At 45.7% G+C, this 19,805-nt stretch overlaps 4 protein-coding genes across 8 annotated transcripts; 2 read left to right on the top strand and 2 right to left on the bottom strand.

Moving 5' to 3' along the window:
• The first annotated feature begins 20 nt into the window (after nt 1–20).
• Nucleotides 21–2,094, top strand: NDUFA2 (NADH:ubiquinone oxidoreductase subunit A2). Its single transcript, XM_010990726.3, has 3 exons — nt 21–217; nt 344–450; nt 1,894–2,094. Exons 1-3 carry the CDS (start codon nt 117–119, stop codon nt 1,983–1,985), a joined length of 300 nt encoding a protein of 99 aa, XP_010989028.1. The 5' UTR covers nt 21–116; the 3' UTR covers nt 1,986–2,094.
• A 67-nt stretch (nt 2,095–2,161) lies between these two features.
• TMCO6 (transmembrane and coiled-coil domains 6) lies at nt 2,162–7,806 on the bottom strand. Of its 5 annotated transcripts, none has more exons than XR_010380383.1 (12): nt 7,638–7,806; nt 7,395–7,504; nt 6,013–6,128; nt 5,722–5,905; nt 5,372–5,476; nt 5,110–5,195; nt 4,760–4,876; nt 3,963–4,086; nt 3,674–3,860; nt 3,436–3,530; nt 2,859–2,998; nt 2,162–2,618 (listed from the first exon to the last, which is right to left on the bottom strand). XR_010380383.1 is itself a non-coding variant. In XM_064484364.1 (12 exons), the coding sequence occupies exons 1-12, from the start codon at nt 7,720–7,722 to the stop codon at nt 2,505–2,507; spliced, it is 1,491 nt and encodes a 496-aa protein (XP_064340434.1). In that variant the 5' UTR covers nt 7,723–7,804; the 3' UTR covers nt 2,162–2,504. The 5 variants fall into 5 exon arrangements, 4 of the variants coding, with proteins under 4 accessions (XP_064340434.1, XP_031305029.2, XP_064340435.1 ...); XM_064484364.1 differs by having other exon boundaries at nt 2,859–3,026; nt 7,638–7,804; XM_031449169.2 differs by having other exon boundaries at nt 2,859–3,026; nt 3,975–4,086; nt 7,638–7,802.
• Nucleotides 4,093–4,753, bottom strand: LOC105098102 (large ribosomal subunit protein eL34-like). Its single transcript, XM_064484367.1, has one exon. The coding sequence runs from the start codon at nt 4,538–4,540 to the stop codon at nt 4,193–4,195; it is 348 nt and encodes a 115-aa protein (XP_064340437.1). The 5' UTR covers nt 4,541–4,753; the 3' UTR covers nt 4,093–4,192.
• A 3,751-nt stretch (nt 7,807–11,557) lies between the features above and the next one.
• Nucleotides 11,558–13,067, top strand: CD14 (CD14 molecule). Its single transcript, XM_010990724.3, has 2 exons — nt 11,558–11,747; nt 11,836–13,067. Exons 1-2 carry the CDS (start codon nt 11,745–11,747, stop codon nt 12,949–12,951), a joined length of 1,119 nt encoding a protein of 372 aa, XP_010989026.1. The 5' UTR covers nt 11,558–11,744; the 3' UTR covers nt 12,952–13,067.
• Nucleotides 13,068–19,805: the final 6,738 nt, after the last annotated feature.

Raw genomic sequence — 19,805 nt, 5'->3', positions numbered from 1 at the left:
AGATTGGCCCCGCCCCCTACGTAAGCCAAGCTATCGCGGGACTGAAGCGTCCGCGATTGACCTGACAAGATCACTGGGCCGGAAGGTCTAGGGCGGATGATTGGGTAGTTGCAGAGATGGCGGCGGCCGCAGCAAGTCGGGGGATCGCGGCCAAACTGGGCCTGCGTGAGATTCGCATCCACTTATGCCAGCGCTCGCCCGGCAGCCAGGGTGTCAGGTGAGGTGCCGCAAGGTGAGGCAGGCGGGCGGGCTTAGGGGCACCGGGGTCACGACCTCGTCCTCCCTGGTGTTTGGGGAGGCCCGCGCCCACACCGCACACGCGGTGCTCTCTCCGGCTCCGCAGGGACTTCATCGAGAAACGCTATGTGGAGCTGAAGAAGGCGAACCCCGACCTGCCCATCCTAATCCGCGAGTGCTCCGATGTGCAGCCCAAGCTCTGGGCCCGCTACGGTGAGCGCGGGACACCGGGAACCTGGGACCCCGGTGAGGGAACAAGGGTTCAAGAAGAGAAAAGGCCGCCCAAGGTCACGCAGAAACCTGTAGGGGGACTGGAACTCGAACTTCAACCTTGCTTTGACCTTGTTGCAGATAAGGAAATATACTTTCACAAAATTATAGGATGCTTTGTGTCCTAAGTCACATCTATGTGGAGGCGGGCCCGGTCCTGCATAGGGACGAGGAACTGTCTTTTTTGTTAATTCAGAACAGGCTTCAGATAGGGGAGGAGAGATGCTGGTCAATTCCCATCAATATAGGTCCTTCCAGGTTCTGTGTGGTCAGTGCCAGTCCAGGTAGAGAGTTAAAAATCTCAGTAGTAAAAACCTAAAATAATGGCCTGTGTTGAGCACTTACTAGGCTTTGTGCTGAGTTTTTTCCTGCCGAAATCTCATTTAATCTTCATTAATTATATGCAAGGTGGATTCGTTTTTCTCATTGTAGAGATCAGAAAGCTGAATCAACAATTCTGTGAAACATACCGAAGGTTATGCAGCTAGAATGTATAACAGGGTTGAACCATTACATTTGTTCCCCCTTCCTAGAATTCACTTCTGCCAGGCTTATGTGGCTGGCTCTTTGTTACAATTCAGGTTATTTTTCAGGTCTGAACTTACATATCACCTCCTCAAAAAGGCATTCCCTGGCCAGTTATGTAACGTTTCCCCTTATCCCTGTTTCATTTTACCACAGTCTTAAAACTATTATCATGTTTCCTGATATATGGGGGCATGCGATAAATATTTATACTTACTTTATAATGTTTTTAATTTATTTGGGGGGGTGATTAGGTTTGTTTATTTAATGGAAGTAGTGGGGATTGAACCCAGGACCTCCTGCATGCTAGGAAGGCACTCTACCACTGAGCTATACCCTCCCCCGATAAAAGTATTTTAATCACAGCTTTTAACTACACCTTACCCTAGAAATATCTAGGGGCAGGCGGGGAATCATACCCAAGGCAGATCAGTTTCAACAGTGGACAACTACAGTATGCCATGCACTAAAAATTGTCTGGAGGAGGAAAAAAGTCTCTCCTTCCAAAAACCAGTAGACTAGAAAAGGAGGTGGACAAAATAACTTTATTATACTAGGTGGACTATGGGAGCCATTGAATGGGGACTACAGAAAGGCTAGACCCGTGCAATGCACTGCTCACAATAGTTAATAAATGTCTATCATGCCCCATAAAACTTCCGTGAAACACTTTGCTTCCCATTGTGACCACCCAGAATCAGCCCAAATTCTAGCTGGACATTAGCTTCTTAGGTGCATTTGAGACCCATTGGATAAATTCTAGGCATAACAAGACTGTAAGTTGGAGACAAAGACCTTTTATTATATTTGGTAGCCCCAATAGTGCAAAGCAGATATTTAAGTACCTCCTTCTCTCCTCAGCATTTGGCCAAGAGAAGAATGTCTCTTTGAACAACTTCAGTGCGGATCAGGTAACCAGAGCCCTGGAGAATGTGCTAAGTGGCAAAGCTTGAAGCTTCTGCTGAGGAGTAAGAGCAACAGCCCTACAGCCTGGGCTCTGCTGGACTGGGTACAATGTGGACAAATGTGTTCTGTTCTTTATAAAGCTTGGGCTGAAAATGCTCTCAGGATGTTTTGTTCCTCATTCCACCTTCTACCCCTTACTGTACAACCAACTGAGGCAAAGCAGTTGAATATAAAAATAAAACTTTATTCTGTCCCATCAAAAGCCATCAGCTGCTGAAACAAAAAGAATTTTTTAAAAGGCTGGGGAAAGAAAGAACAAGAAAAGAGGAGATTCCAAGGACCGAGATTAAGTAGGCCACTGAGTTCCCTCTTGGCCCTCCTGTCTGGACAATGCTGGGTGATAAGGAGGAGGAGCTGGGATCCCTTAGACAAGGCTTAGGCTCAAATGTGGGAGCAGAGAGCATGACACATCATTATGGTTCTAAACCCTCAAAAGGGGCTCTGTGGGCCAGGAAGTTGGTGGGGTGGTAGTTAAAGAGTGGAGTATGTGACACGGAGAAGCCAAGTCACCCATGCTGAGCTGTCTGCTGGAGAGCACGCACACGATCCTGGAGCTGTGCCACCTCCTCATGCCTCTGTAGGGCCTGCAGCCCTGATTGCTGCAAGAAGGCCTGAACAGCCTAAGTGGGGAAAAAAGGATTCAACACAGCGTCCCTGAGCCCTAATACTCAACTCCCACAGCCTTACAGGTTAGCCCACCTCTTCTTGGAAGATAGCACATTCCCAACAAGAATACAGAAGTTCTAGCCTAGGCTAGCTGGCCCAGAGAAGTGACTAAAGTTAAGACTAGAAAGAAAGGGGCCAGGGTGAGACTAGAGGCTTCAGAACAGGGGGACTGGGGACCAAGGCCAGAAACTCACCCCTGGCTGATAGAGGAACAGCAATTGCAGCAGCTCCAAACTCTGGCCTACTACTTCAGTGTCAGAGAAGGCCAATGTGTCCAGCAAGGAGGGGAGCAGGGGCCCTGGCCAGAGACGCTGACAATAAGCAGGACCTTTCTCTGCAATGTTGCACACAACTGTGAGCACCTGCAGTCAGATACATGTACACATCCCCACAGAGGAAAGCCAAAGATTGTAACAATAGCTACTATGGAGTACTGACCATGTGCCCAAGCACTATGCCAACCACTTTATATGCATATTCTGTAAATCCTACCTCAGCCACCCCCAGGTAGGATTACCATTCCCAATTATAAATAAGGAAACTGACACTTGAGATGGTTAGTTGACTTGCCCAAGGTTAGTTACTAGTACACCACGGTTTAGGGACACACACCTAGACCATCTGGTCTATGACTGATGGTCTGGCCCAGAAGCCATCCACACCACACCACCTGCCAGCTCTCAGCTAAGGATACATCTGGAGGCTTAGGTCTGCTCCCACTGTTTATACTCAGGCCACCCGATCTTGGACCCAAGTGACCTTAATACCTACCAATACGCTCACCACATTAGATACTGACAACAACTGCAAGAGGGGCTCAATCAGATCCAGGGAGAGCAAGGAGGTGCAGAAACTAGGACTGTTTGCTGGAAAGGAAAATGTCAGGGTGAAGTTCCTCTAACTGGGGCCTGAAACCACCTCAGTTCCAGTGCTACCCACCCCAGCCCAGGCCATGAGGAAGTATTCCCAGCATCTAATGGTCCAGGCCTAGGCAGATTACAGTGCTTACCAGTGAGGTTATTAAGAAGCCAGAGGCCCTCAGGAAGCAGGCTGGGCTGTTTCTGGAGGAAGAACTGCAGAAGGATAAATAAGGCTGCCACAACACGCTCATCTCGGAGCTGCATTTGCTCTCCCACGGCCTCCACTGCTGCCTCTGTTAGCAAGTTGCTTAGACACCGAAGCACAGGGCATGCCAGCTGCAAAGAGGAGTTGGGGGTCAGGTGTAAGGAGCAAGGGGCAACCTGCACATGGAAGCAGGAGCAGAGTAAGAAGAGACATTGCCCAGATCTTGACCTGACCTCTTCACCTACCAGCTCCAGTCCTGCATCCTCAGTTCTCTGGACAGCCCCAGCCAAGTCCAACAGCAGCAGCCCCAGAGTGGACAGAGCCCCATGGGTGATGAGCAGGGCATTATTGACCTGGCTGGGCAATAGGAAGCCAGTAGTCACTACTCAGTCAATCCTACCTTTATTTTTTTATTTTTTTGCTGTTTCATTTTTTTATCACTCAAAAAAGCTTCATTTTTTATTTAGCTTTGACTCTGTGCTTGTGCTTTCAATACTTTCACAATGATTTTCTGCTCCTCAATAAGGAAAGCACACTTGATCCTGTCACAGACACGTTTAGCACACAGGGAACCATCATAAGCCCAGCTGACATGCTTTTTTGTTTTAGACAGTCTCATAAGACCTTGAGGTCTCACATCACGAACTCCTCGAAGTCGGCCTGGGCACACGCCGCATGTGAATTTTGGTGCTTTCCCAACTTTCTTGGTATAAAGGTAAACAATTCTATTACCAGAAGTTTGGGACAGCCTAGCTTTGTTAGAGGCTGTACTGTAGGAAAGCCTATGATAGTATGTCAAACACTGGACCATTCTGAATGCCTCTAGATACGGTCCCCGGAAGAGCCAATCCTACCTTTAAATCAACAAATGGCCTAGGTCTGCGGGTTTCCAGGGCTTCAAGAAGAGAGGACCACAGAAGGAAGAAAACCCACCACTACAATTCCAGAAACCAAAGTTCAAAAACCTGAGTGTCATGGAAGGAAACTCCAGGGGAGGCCTATGGCACTTTCTTCAACTGGCCTGTGTTACCTGCAGATTATGTAGTGAAGGCACCAGGCAAACTCCACAGCGACCCCAAGGTTCAGCTTTGGGCCAGGTTGCAACAGTTGCAGCATGTGCTGGGGGAGAGGGGAGCCCAGGACAGAGCTGCCAGTAGAAGCAGAGATATGAGTAGGAACCACAGAAGGCAAGATGCCAGCCACTCTTCCCAAACCCTAACAGCAGGTGGCAAAGTGTCCAAACCCAAAGCTCCTCCCAGTCAGGCACACGGAGCTAAAATGTGCAACAGCCGTGGAAACAAAACTCTACCAGGCATCCAGGGGCTACACTAACAAGTAGGTCACACCTGCCTGCACATGTGAAGACCCAGTTTTACTTACGGGATGATCTTCTCTGGAGCTTCCTTAGCCTGCAGAAGCTGGGACAAGGCGTATCCAAGGGCTTCCAGCACAGTCAGATGGGGGGACTAGAAGCAGACAGAGAAGGGATTTGACTCTGGAACCCAGGCCGTAAGATTTCCTGAGACTTTAAACCTCTTAGCACAGGGCAGAGGCTGGAGGTGCCTAACCAAAGCAGGCAGTGCATGTAGAGAGACATGACGGGAGGGTTGCCCAGGGAGGAGGAAAGGAAATGGACACTTACCTGGATGCAGGCAGCCAAAGCTGGAACAATGCCCTGTGGCAGGAGCTGCCTTCTCACAGCCTCACTCTCCACGATCAGGTTACCCAGTGTATACAGACAGAGCTCCTGAGAGCCGGATGAGAAAATCACTGGGCTTGGCCTGTCTCAGGCTGGGGTAGGGGTGGGGTGGATGGAGCATCCCTATCCCTAGGGATCTGGGTACAGAGGAATGGGAGATGATGGGTGTACGTATGCCTGTGGCATCAGGGGAAACAGGTTTTCTTCTTTTCTCTAGCTGCCAGCTCAAACTGGACCCACAAGCAAATTTTTAAATCCAAACCAAGAATAAGGAAGGAAGGGATAGAGCTTACTATAAAATCTGAGCTGTGACCGGAGAGGTAGGTGAGAAGATAGGAAGTAGCCGGCAGGCAGGCCTCAGCCACTGTAGACTGCTCAGAATGAGAGAGCTCATGAAGGCAGCGAGCCGCCTCCAGCTGCAGCAGGGCCTGGTTGCTGGTCAAGAGCCCGACCAGGGTCCGAATGCTGCCCTCCAGCCTACACAAGTGAGCACCAGAGCCCTGCTCAGCCTGTGGCCCATTCTCCTCCATGCTCCCATCCATCCCTCAGAGCCCCAGCCACCCACTCATACCACCCACACTGACCTGATGAAGGCCTGCTGCGTCTCAGGGTGCTGCAAGCCTCGACGAAGGCTGACCAGAGCCTTCTCTCTCTCCTTTTCCTCTGTCCCCCGCTGGGCTAACCGAAGGAACTGCTGGATCTACGACCCAGGACAGGAAGAAGAGAGGTGGCAACACACAGTTGCCAGAAAGCAAGGCATGAATCCTGCTCTGCCCACTTCCCGTGTGCCCTCCAATATGGCACAATCCCTAGAACTTGTCATTCACGCTAATATAGCTATGTACCAACTTTACAGTAGTGGACAGAAGAGGTACTCAGAACGCGGTTTAATACCAGCCTTGCCACTTACTCTACAGGGGACCTACACCTCAGTTTCTCACCTGAAAAATAAGAATAACATCTACCCTGACTTCTTACTGGCTTATTTTAAGGATAACATTTAAACCTCTCAACCTGGCATAACCTACCCCTCCAGCCATTCTCCCCATGCAACCTACAATGCAACAACACCAACCACAACAGGACTTGTTTTTTAACGCTTTCAAATTTTGTACAATCTATTTTTTCGGCGCAGTATACCCTCTCCAGGTCCTCCATCCCTCTGGGATGTTAGCCCTTTCTGGCTTCCTTTGGCAGACTCAGGGGTTTCTATTGTACCTCATGTTTCCATCATGACAGGTGGGAGCATATCTGTCTCTTCACTGGGCTGTAAACACTTCAAAGAAAAGGATTCTCTTTTTATCTTTATGTATCTCAGTACCCAGCATAGGCGTTGTGCCATAAAGTAAGCACACATGAATAAATGGTATAACCTAGGTGTAAGTGCTTTGCAAACTACATATGTAAATAGATAATATAAACACGGAGGATGCCCAAGGCTTGCTGAATGAATAAATGAACTAAAAAAAAATTATTTCATTCACTTTTTCCATAAATGAGTCTATGCCAGATGCTGTACAGGCATCTGGGTTTTCAATGATGACAAATAAGGTTCAGGTTATTGTGGATTTAAAGTCCAGGTGAAGAAACTATAAAAACAAGCAAACAATTAGTATGATTAATATTCTGCAGACCCACTTTAGTTGCCGAAAATGCAAAGCCCTGCTTTCAGTATGCAGAGAAGAGGATGGTGGCAATTGCATTGGCAAGGGCACGTAAAGACTCCACAGCTCTTTAGGAGGTAAAAACAAACAAACAAAACACCCAAAAACCATCTCGGACTGGATGATGATGTTGGATGAGGGACACGAGTTATCTCGGATGAATTCCCGGTTTCAGGCTTGGCCCACTAGATAGATGGATGTGTTGAAGGGACCGCGTTCAGGTCTGGCGTCATAACTCAAGTACTCGAGAAGGAATCTGCCGCCAGATGGCGTTGACCTCACCACGCACCCTGCCCCCTCACCTCGGCTTCTCCAAGGATCACAGCCACATATCCTTCAGCTTTCTCCGGGTCTTCGTCTCTCAGCAGCCTCTTGCTGACCAGCTGCTGCTCTCTCCGCGCCTTCCGCAGTGCTAGGGGCAAAGGAGCCGGCTGAGCGTGGGAGGGGCACCCAGGACCCAGAACTCGTCTCTGACCCAGGGGGCTTCCTCACCTCGTCTCCTACTGCCATCCCCCATTCTCCTGTGCTCCCCCGCCCGCCCACACCTGCCTCTCGCTCCCGCCGGCGGCACCGTAGCTCCTCCACCCCGCAGCTCAACGGCCTGAGGCGGCGCTGCCGTCGGCTCCACATGGTGGAGCTGGAGGAAATTTGCACCAAGATGAGAACCGGCAAAGGGGAACAGAGGCCTGAAAGACTGTACCGCCCGCGCAGCCGCAGCGCAAGGCGGAAGGGGCGGTGCCAGCCGGCGGAGCACGAAGTGAAGTGAAGGCGGGGCGGGACGAGGGGGCGCGGCCACCGGCTGAGGCGGGGCGGGGCGAAGGGAGGGTGGGGCGGGCAGAGGAGGAGAGAGGAGGAGCGAGAACAGAGGACTGGCAGGGCGAGGGCGGGAGGGGCGGTGCGAAGGCTAGAGGTAGGGTGGGACCTAGGCGGAAAGCCAAGAGAATTCTGAGCAGCCGCACTTTGGTTTCTCTGCTTCAAATCTAGGAGAGTAACTCAACCTCGACCCCGACGGCCCCGGAAACTAGCGCCACCTTCCAGCAAACATAACGCCCCTACCCCTAACACTTCCTAAACAAACATTCAAAACTACCCCGAGTTCTAGGAAGGTATGGAAGCCGTTTCACCCATAACACGGCTATGAAGAGCTAAACGCTGGACGCGCATAACCTTACTGAATGTTCGCTATGACAATTATCCCCATTAGACGGGTGAGAAAAATTAGGCAACAATGTCACTGTTCTGCATAAAAGTGAATCGCATTATTTTTAGGACAAAGTAATTCTTTCATCAAATTTTAAGCACCACTGATCTACTGCGTATGGGGAAACACTAGTGAATTAAAAACCGTGTTCCTTACCCTCAAAATCCAAATTATGGCTAACTAAGCCCTGCATGGTCTAATACCTGCTAACGTCTCCAATCTCACCTTTCTCATCTCTCCTGAGATCTTTGTTCCCTAAACAAGCCCTGCTCTTTTCCTCTTCTAGGCTTTTGCACAAGCTGTTCCACTGCCTAGAGCCTTGTCTCTGCAATCCCACCCTCACTACAACCAGCATCCTTCTCTTAACACCATGCTCAAAATCTCAACTCCAGTGTCCCCTCCCTGCTCAGAACTACTGGACCAGTGCACCTAATTATGAGAGTGTATATCACCATACACTTCTTCATAACCCTTTTCACAGCTGTCATTGTTATAGTGTAATTGTTTGACATTGTCTCCTCCCAAACCCCCTTCACAGCTCCAAGAGAGTAGAACCCTGGTAGCACTTAAGAATTTTTACTGAGACCTCTAATTTTTAGAATGGAGATCATCATCCTGTCATCACCTCTTCTCTCCAGGTCCAGCACATATCCAACCTCTGGACAGCTGATTACTGAGCACCTGCTATGCACCATACTCTGGCTGGGGATAGGATCTGGGTCTTGTACCCTTCTTCATGGGGCAGGCTGGCTTTTAACATCTGTATCTTTCTCCTGGTGGGGAAGATAAGTCCCCAGGAAAAATCTATGCTCTGTTTGAGTGTCTGCTCAGTTACAGCTGTCCAAACTGTTTTGTTTGTTTGTTTGTTTGCTTGTTTGGAACTTATCTGCCTGGCAACACTGTTAACCCTGTAAGAAACAGCCCCATGTCCTAGCTGGGGCTAGCTGTTCCTTTCTCTAGAGCTCCCACAAGTCCTTGTTTTCTCCTCTGTAAGATTCCTCTTCACTGTGGACTGTAGTTCTGGGTCCGTGTTTGCCTCCATCACCTACTAGAGTGCTTGAGGGAGTATATGATGGTTATGTCTGCACCCCAGGGCTTGCAGCAGCCCTGGCACTTTTATAGATAAATGATAGATATTTTTTGAATCAAGGTGTGAGTCCGAATCTTTGCAAAACCATTGTTGACCCTTTAGCTTGGACCCCTCATCCAGAGTGTCTTCCCTAAGGTGATGGAATTTGCTGAGGAGCCAGGCTTTAGTGGCCTGAGTCTTCTGAATGCAGAGACTCTGATGAAGAAAATAATAAAGGGCTACTGTTGCAACCTCAGTGGTCGAGCTGGGATTCCAACTCTGGTTGTCTAACTGCAGAGTTAGTGTATTTAACACTGAGCTATACTCATATCTTGGTCCTCAGGGATGTCCCAGTGACCTGGTCTGGCCTTTAAGCATGGCTTAGGGTATAAGAGCATGACCAACAGGATACACAGAGGGCAGTGTGGTCTGATGAAGCCTCATTGTTTGGACTGGGGGCAGATGTGAAGCTGCTTCTGGAAAATAGGAAAGTGAGAATTCAAAAATTTTTGATGTAGCCCTTTACCTAGAAATACAGAAGTTCAGACTTATGAGGGCTGTTTTAAAAGCATAGCCTTTCTGAAAAAAAAAAAGTGTGATTTTGAAATTTAACATTCAGGTATTAAAAGGGAGGAAAAAAAAGACCAAAAAATAAATAAGTAAATAAATAAATAAATAAATAAATAAATAAATAAATAAAGGCATAGCTTTTCTGAAACTGAGGGCAGTCATCAATTAGATCCCTCGAAGTGTAACTTGCTTAATAAATAATACTATGTAACCTGACTTCACCAATCAAGCTCACCTTAATTGTTCCTGCAAATTTACATACCCTCATGTAGCTTAGACAATATGTCACAAGACTCCTTTAACTGCCCCCCAGTGAGTAACTGCCCCCTCTGAAATATGGGTTGCTATAGTAATGGCTGTTTAAGTTGATTTTCAGGAACTTAGAGTCAGTTCTTGTCCAGTTCACATTCCAGCTGATTAAGACTGGTTGGAATCACCACCCTCCAACTGGCCCTGTGTGAGGTCAGAGGGCCAAAACTCTCCCCATGCTAATGCCACCATTTTCCAAAAATGTGAACCATAAGAAGCATGTAACTCAGACACACCTGAGTGAGCAATGATTTATTTCCTCATCTTTTTCCTGTCTCCGGTCACCTTCCCCTGCACCTCCAACCACCCTATATCCTTCACTCATAAATATCCGAAGCCCCTCGCCTTCAGGGAGGCAGATCTGAGATTTGTTCTCCCTGGTCCTCATTTGGATGTCTTGTGAATAAACTCTTTCTCTGCTGCAAACTTTAGCTTCTCAGCATTTGGGTTACTGCACATTGGACAAGCAAACCTGCTTCAGTAACATTTTCCCACCCTCTTAGGACACCTCCTTTTTTCCCTTGACAAAACAGGTGAGCTACTAGTTAATCCTCATTCAACATAGGTCCAGACTTTCCTTCCTAGGACGTACGATTTGTGCTGGGTGGGGGGCAGGGAGCTAGGTCCAAGCGAGAAAATTATATCAGGAACATCTTGTTTCTCAATTTCGGGATGGGGAAGTGGAAGCTCTAAGAGAGGTAGTGACTTAGCCGATGTGTCTCTGTTAAACACCTCTACTTTTAAGAAAGCTATTACTTTAAAGTTGTAAATCACTATATTGTATATCTGTAATTTATGTAATATTGTACATCAACTATACTTCAATTTTTAAAAAACCGTTACTTTCTTAATAAACAAATTTTAAGAACTGCCAGCTGTCAGTTAAAAAGGGGGGTTGTGAGTGGGGAGTTGTTCTTCAGAACTTCCTTCTATTAAACCTAATTCTAGCCCTTCAAGTCAATAGATGAAGTTTGTAATCTCTTCCACAAAATATCCAGTTAAATATCAGAGGACTTGGGTGACAGGAGGGCAATAGTAACCACCAAGTCTAGGGAAAAGTCAAGGAAACTACCAGTTGAGTCAGGGATATAGGCAGGGGAGGTGAGAGTCCCAGCCTGAGGCAGTGGGGATCCTTTCTCCAACCCAGACAAGTCTCGGGGCGCCTGAGTCATCAGGGCGAAGCCTGCCACAGAGGGCCCTAGACGACTTGCAAGATCCTTCCTCTTATGGCCCCTCTCCTGGCAACATGCTTCATTGCAAAATTTCCCGGAATGGTACGGAATGGGGTGGTTGGGAGGAAGAGAAGTGGAGAGTGACAGGGTTCAAAGAGGAGGGAACAAAGTGACATCTCAGGGTTACATAAACTCTTCGAGGTTGCCAAAGATTTAGGACGTTTGTGGAGACTGGAAGCCGGCGAGTGTCGCCAGACAGGAAAGAAGTTACAGCCCTTCCGAGAGCCAGCCAGCCAGCTGGAGACCCAGAGGCTCTGAGGACACATCGACCATGGTAAGTGTATGTTCTTGGGGCCGAATAGGGTCTACTCGGGAAACCTCAGGGGCAGCAGGGGCCTCCTTAACCTCCCCCGTCTTCCTAGGCGCCTGTGCCCTACCTACTGCTGCTGCTGCTGCCACTGCTGCGCGTGTCTGCGGACGAACTGGAACCCTGCCAACTGGACGATGAAGATTTCCGCTGCGTCTGCAACTTCACGGATCCGGAGCCTGACTGGTCCAGTGCCTTGCAGTGTATGGTTGCCGTCGAGGTGGAGATTCGTGGAGGTGGCCGCAGCCTGGAACAGTTTCTAAAGAAAGCCAACTCCGACCCGAAGCAGTATGTTGACATGGTCAGGGCTCTGCGATTGCGGCGGCTCACGGTGGGCGCTGCACAGGTTCCCTCTCAGCTTCTGGTCGCCGTCCTGCATGTGCTCGGGTATTCACGCCTAAAGGAACTGACGCTGGAGGACCTGGAGGTAACCAGCCTGCTGCCGCCGCCGCCTGTGAAAGACCCTGGGCCAGCACTCTCTACCCTCAGAATCCATAACGTGTCCTGGGCAACAGGAGGTGCGTGGCTCAGCAAACTGCAGCAGTGGCTCAAGCCGGGCCTCAGGGTACTGAACATTGCGCAAACACATCCGCTTGCTTTCTCTTGCGCACAGCTCCGCACCTTCCCGACCCTTACCACCCTAGACCTGTCTGACAATCCTGGACTGAGCGAGCGCGGGCTGACTACGGCCCTCTGTCCTCACAAGTTCCCGGCCCTCCAGGATCTGGCGCTACGCAACGCGGGGATGGAGACGCCCAGCGGAGTGTGCGCAGCGCTGGCGGCGGCGGGTGTGCAACCACACCGTCTGGATCTCAGTCACAACTCGCTGCGCGCCGCCGCCTCGGACGATCCCCGGTGTGTCTGGCCCCGCACACTGAACTCTCTCAATTTGTCGTTCGCTGGGCTGGAGCAAGTGCCTAAAGGACTGCCGCCCAAACTCAGCGTGCTTGATCTCAGCTGCAACAGGCTGAACAGAGCGCCACGGCCAGACGAACTGCCAGAGGTGAGTAACCTGACACTGGATGGGAATCCCTTACTGGACCCTGGAGCCCTCAAGCACCAAGAAGACCCGATGCCCTCTGGGGTGGTCCCAGCCTGTGCGCGTTCCGCCTTGACCGTGGGCGTGTCTGGAACTCTGGCGCTGCTTCAAGGAGCCCGGGGCTATGCCTGAAGCCCAGGGGAGAACAATCCATTGGCCTCAGAGTGCCCTGGCTTCTGGGGAGCCTCGTCAGGACGTCTCAACCAACCCACCCTCTACCCCCATCTTCATTAAAATCTTAAACAATGGTCCGTGTCATTCACTCAACACGTATTTACTGGGTGTCTGCTATGTGCTGGGCACATTGCTGTATAGGAACTCCATTACACTTAAACTTTCTTCAGACTAACTCCCTAGAAACCATACCTGCCCTAACTTAGAAAAGAACTGCAGAGGCAGAAGGGGCAGGGAAATGTTGCCTGTCTAGGCCTGCGTGGGAGAACCAAGGGTTTCTGTTCAGTGGGGTCTTTCTAAGCAGATTACTGGCACCTTTGTTAAGATGTCTGAATCATAAACATTCCTAGGATGATACAGAATGTCTCCTCTCCAGTGCACTTTCTAAGAGCCAGCTGCTCCTTTCCCAAGGTAATAAAACCCAGAGCCACTTGCTTATTCTTTCTTTCCCCCGTCCCCTAGGGAGGAGACACAACTATGCCACTTGTTCTACATAAACTCTGAGTTTTATAATTTCAGGATTCCTCTCCTGTAGTGTAAAGTCCCTCTGCACATACAGCTACGCTGACTTTCACTGTATCATCTAATGGGGAATTTGAGGATGGGGAACTGATGCAAGACTCTGTCATTTAACAGTCTGTCTCTGAACCAGGGATCTTATGATTAAGTTAGTATATGTGAATAAAATTGTTTCAGGCTGGCTCTTTGATTTGCAAATAGGATAATATCTTAGACCCTTCACAGCTCCTTGGACCCTTCACAGGACAATTAACAATGTATGTCCTCTGAACCACATTGTCTCTTGTCTCAGAGACCCAGGACATCAGCCAAGAGGCACTGTTCCTTCCAAGGGTCCCTTCTTCATTGCATCAGGGAGGCAGCCACATTTATCAGAGGTGGAGATATCTGCCTCAAGGGGGACCTCAAGAGGAGTGGGAGGAGGCAGGTAAACACAGCCCTCCAGACTGCCTCCCTCCAGTGTCCAGAACCACACAGATAGGAATGGGGAATGCAAATGAACATTGATGGGAGAGTTACAAAGGCCATCAGACCACAGATTCAAAGAATCATAGGGACAGCTAAATAAACTGTCAATCTGTGTGGCTGAACCACACTGACTCCATTTTGTCAGCTCTACCTTAGGCCTGCAGTCCTGCACCCTCCTCTTTCTGCAGGAGCTTTAGTCCAGTTGCAAAGAGTGAGACCAAGCCAGATGGCTTTCCTATCAACTTTTACTCTTGCCTTCATCTGTTGTGAAAACTGGAAAAATGCCTTTTGCTGACACAGTTGGTTAATGATCATGAGAGCCCCATGGAGGAAAAAGCCCCGGTTCCCTTGAACGCAGATGTGCTTCTTACTTGGTAGTCAAATTCTATTTTTAGCTTTGGCACATTTAAATCCCGGGTTCCCCTTTGCAGAGTGCAGCTGTGATTATGTAAGTAATGCGGCTGTAAGTAAGTACCCACAATAAACTTCAAGATTGCTTGCTTGGAGTTGTTCGCTTCATTTTTCAGTCTCAAAGTTCTTTATCAGTTCAGAAAATATCATTCAATATCTCCACCTCCCACATTTTTGCATGTGGATAGACAGTTTCCCAGATGCCATTGTTTGAAAAGACATTGAATGGTACTGGTACCTTTGTCAAAAATCATTTGACCATATACGTGAGGTTTTATTTCTGGACTCTATTCAATTCCATTGGTTAATATAAATCTCTTTTTGCCAGTACTACACTGTTGTGATTACAAAAGCTTTGTCATAAGTTACGAAATCAGAAAGTGTGAGATCTCCAACTTTATTCTTTTTATTTTCAAGATTTGTTTTGGCTATTGGGGGTCCCTTAAGATTCCATATGAATCTTAGGATGGACTTTTCTTTCTACAAAAAATGCCATTGGATTTTGATAGGGATTTCATTAAATCTGTAGATTTCTCAGGGGAGTGTTGCTATCCTAACAATATTAAGTCTTCTAACCCATGAACATGGGATGATTTTCCATTTATTTGTGTCTTCTTCAATTCTTTCAGCAATGTTTTGTGGTTTCCATTATACAAGTCTTTCATCTCTTTGGTTAATTCCTAAGTATTTTATTCTTTTCAATGCTGTTGTAAATGGAATTGTTTTTCTTAATTTCCTTTCCAGATTGTTTATTGTTCATATAGAGAAATTTCTGACCTGAAACAAATAGACTGCTTGATATTTGTCCTGCAAAGATAAGTATCTTTGGGATTGGCAGACAGTTGCAGTTCAAGGTCTGCAACCACAGTGAACCACACACAAGTTCCTGTACTGCAAAGGAAGAAGGATGTTTTTACACAGAGAAAAAGGAAGTTGGGAGGGTATAATAAACAGAGTCTGTGGCTTTTTACTGGCTGGTCTTTGCCAGTGAAAAAGGAATCTTTCTTCTTACTCTTGGGCTCTGCTAGGGTCTCAGGGCATGAAGGCTCTCCTTTCTGGTCTCCCAACTCTATTTAATTAATTGAGGTTTCTGTTTATGGGGTTTTGTTTGTTTGTTTGTTTGCTTTGTTTTTTACAAAACTCATTGGATTTTGTTTGTCAATTTTGTATCCTTTAGCTTTGCTGAATTCATTTATCAGTTCTAACAGTTCTTGGGTGTGTGGAATTCTGGGGATTTTCTACATATAAGATCATGTCATCTGTGAGCAAAGATAATTTTACTTCTTCCTTTGAGTTGGATGCCTTTTATTTCTTTTTCCTGCCTAACTTCTTTGGCTAGGATAGCCAGTACTATGTTAAATAGAAGTGGCAAAAGTGGGTATCCTTGTCTTGTTCCTGATCTTAGAAAGTTTTCAGTCTTTTACTATTGAGTATAATGTCATGTTCATTAAGATGAGGGAATAGCATGACTGTATGCAGATGGGAATAAGCTATATATATCTTCTTTATTCTGCTAAAATATATATATAATAAATTTGCCATTTAATCTTTTTTTGCCATTTATTCTTTTTTTTTTTTTTTTTTTAATGGAGGTACTGGGGATTTGCTGGGAAACAAGCTGCTGGAAAACAAGGAACTAGAAAACAAGCTGCTCCTAAATTTCCATGAGCTTAAAATATTATATTCACACTTGCTTACTTAAAATACACATGCTTGCTTTGTTCTAATATTTTGCGCAGTAGACGATCTATAGCACATATTATGCTAAAGAAAATTTGTGGTTAAATGTAATCATTTTCTTATAATAAGCCTTCAAAATACGTCAGCTGTTAGAATGTCTCAGAATTGTAATAATCACTTGCTATACCTCCTTCTTCCTAGTATTAAAATAAAACAACTTCCACTTCACAAAAAGAAAAAAAAGAAAAAGAAAATTTGTGATGAGCAATCCTGATATTAACCATAAGGGCATGAAGGAGGGCAGATATTTTCTCAGGGTGAAACAATAGATGGTCTTGGAAAGCCAGAAGATCCATTAACAGAACTTTGTTCTGGCATGAAAGCATGCTGTTGAACCCAGGGGAAGTACTTGCTATCCTGAGATGTCCCAGAGGCAATGAGAGGATAGACTCAGAAATTTTGCATACCCCCAGGAGGGTGATTGTTCCTGGAAGGGATTGGCCTGAAATTAATCAGTTAACCAGTAAGCAGAATTTAGTGCTTTATCGTGTGGAATATCTAAAGCCCCACCTCAAAAAAAAAAAAAAAAAAAAAAAGGCCCCACCTCTTTGATCGCATATTTTTCTGAGCTATATACTAATAAATATGATGTTGACCAGGCTTTCAGGGCTCTAGATCCATGAGATCTTGAATCCCCTTGTCCCATCTTCGCTCTTTACTTTGTCTCTTTGTTTCTTAAGTCTTGCATCACTGGTCCTCAGACATGATGCCGAGCTGTGCTGGACACAGCAGGGATTGAACCCAGAAGCTGGTGCATATTAAACATGCACCCTACCACTGAGCTATACCTATACCCTCCCTGCCATTTTATCATTTTTAAGTGTACTGTACAGTGGCATTAATTACATTCACAATATTGTGCAACCATCACTACAATTTCCAAATTTTTTCATCATCCCAAACAGAAACTCTGTACCTCTTAAGCAAATACTCTCCAATCCCCTCCCCCTAGAGCCTGGGAATGTGTAATCTACTTGCTGTCTCTGTACATTTGCCTATTCTACATATTTAATTTAAGTGGGATCATACAATATTTGTCTTTTTGTGTCTGGCTTATTTCACTTAGCATAATGTTTTCAAGGTTCGTCTATGTTATAGCATGTGTCAGTACTTCATTGCTGTTTATGGCTGTATAGCACTCCATTGTGTGTATAAACTACATTTTGTTCATTCATTCATCTGTTGGTGGACACTTTTTGGCTACTATGAATGATGCTGCAATGAACATTTTGGTACACAAATTTGTTTACATACACTTTTTCAATTTTTTTGCATATATATCCAGGTAGTATTGCTGGATCATATGGTAATTATATGTTTAACCTTTGGAGGAACTGCCAAACTGTTTTCCACACTGACTGTACCATATTACATTCCCATCAGCAATGTATGAGGGTTCTTATTTGTCAATATTCTCAGCAACCAGTTTTATTTTTTCTTCTTATTAGAGCCATACCAGTGGATGTGAAGTGGTACCTCATTATGCTTTTGATTTGCATTTATTTTTAAAAACTTTATTTTCCTTCCAGTTTCATTTAGATGTAATTGACATACAGTACTGCATTTGTGGGGAGAGGTAATTAGGTTTTATTTACTTATTCTAATGGAAGTACTGAGGATTGAACCCAGGACCCATGCCTGTTAGGCACACATTCCACCACTGAGCCATACCCTCCCCTACATTTCTTTAATTATGGATGATTTTGAGCATCTTTTCACATGCTTGTTGGTCATTTGTATAGCTTCTTTGGAGAACTGTCTATTCACATTCTTTGCCTAGTTTTTGATTGTTGTCTTTTTGCATTTCACCAACATATAATGATATTGAGCATTTTTTCATGTACTGTGTATATCTTCTTTGTAGAAATGGCTATTCAAGTCTTTTCCCCATTTTTTAACTTGGGTTGTCTTTTTGTTGCTGAGTTGTAGGAGTTCTCTATATATCCTGGATGCTAGATCATTATCGTATATAGTTTGCAAACATTTTCTCCCATTTTGTATGTTGTATTTTCATCTTTTTGATAACATCTTTTGATGCACAAAAGTTATCAGTTTTGATGAAATCCAGTTTATCATGTTTTCTTTTCTTGCACTTGCTTTTGGTGTCATATCTAAGATTTAATTGCCAGATTATAGGTCATGAGGATTAACTTCTGTATTTTAATTCTAAGAGTTTTATACTTTTAGCTCTTAGATTTAGGAAACTGACCCATTTAAGTTAATTCTTATATATGGTCTGAAATAAGGGTCCAACTTCATTCATCTGTATCTGGGTATCCAAGTGTCCCAGTGCCATTTGTTAAAAAGATCAGTCTTTCCTACAGGGGGAGGGTATAGCTCGTGTTAGAGCACATGCTTAGCATGGATGAGGTCCTGGGTTCAATCCCCAATACCTCCTCTAAGAATAAATAAATAAAGGTAATTACCTCCTCCAGATAAAAAAAAAAAGAAATCAGTCTTTCCTCATTGAATGTTCCTGACATCCTTGTCAAATTAGCTGCCCGTAGAGTCATGGGTTTATTTCTGGACTCTCACTTCTCTCCCACTGATCTCTGTTTGTTCTTATGCTAGTACCACAATGTCTTTTTATTTTTCTCCCACAATGTCTTGATTACAGTTGCTTCACAGTAAGTTTTGAAATCCAAAAGTGTGAGTCCTTCAATTCTGTTCCTCTTTTTTAAGACTGTTTTGACTATTCAGCATCTGTTGAAATCCATAAGAACTTTAGAATGCGTAATGGTAGCTGAGAGCAAAGGAATGAACAAATAGGTTATGCAAAGAGGGAAATCCAATATTACACACTTCAGAAGAGGCTCAGAGAACAAGATGCTATCTCTTAGTTCATTTATACCAGATGTCTGAAGGTGAAGCCATATAATCCTGGGAACACTTTTGCTTTTGGAACCTGACAAGAATCTGAGTGGCTTTGCCCTGGGAGACATTTTGATCATAAAATATGATGATGAACTGAATTAATTACTCTTATTTTTCACGCAACATCTACACAATGAGATATCACACTGGCATTGTTGGTAAGACTATAAAATCAAAATTTATTGTCAGATGTATGGGAAAACACAAGCATCCTATGCTTGCCCCATACTGATTCCTCCAAATGTCAGCCGTATGCATCTTGTTACTATTGCTCTGCCTGTTCTATAAATGCTATACCAGATGTAGATGATCAGACAGGTGTGATACTTTTGACTAAAAGGGATCCTTGGTGAAAAACCTGAGAGAGGCTTGTGATATAATAAAGAAACTATTTGATCTTTCTCTCCAGTTACTGACACAGAGTTTCAAAAATGTTTGGAATTTCCTGAGCAATAGGAGTTTCTCTGTTATGCTAATGAGGTGACTTCTGGCAGGACCCTTAGATAGCTTCAGGATGGAGAAGGCTGCTCACCAGAAAAAAAATCAACCATGAAACAAAAAAGGAAAAAAAAAAGAAAGAAAAGAAAAAGAAAAAATCAACCACGCAGATTGAAAAGCTGGAGTTGAGTTCAGTCACATAGCCAATGATTTAATTAATCGTGCCTACGTAATGAAATCTCAACCAAAAACTCTGGCCAGTGAGCTTTCTGGTCAGTGAACATATTGTTATACTGGGAAGGTGTCACACCCTGACTCCACAGAAACAGGAGCTCCTGCACTCAGGACCCTTCCAGATCTTA

Source organism: Camelus dromedarius, chromosome 3 (assembly GCF_036321535.1).
Source record: "Camelus dromedarius isolate mCamDro1 chromosome 3, mCamDro1.pat, whole genome shotgun sequence".
NCBI lineage: Eukaryota > Metazoa > Chordata > Mammalia > Artiodactyla > Camelidae > Camelus > Camelus dromedarius.
The sequence above is the reverse complement of the archived record's forward strand: the minus strand, read 5'-3'. Positions and strand labels throughout refer to the sequence as shown.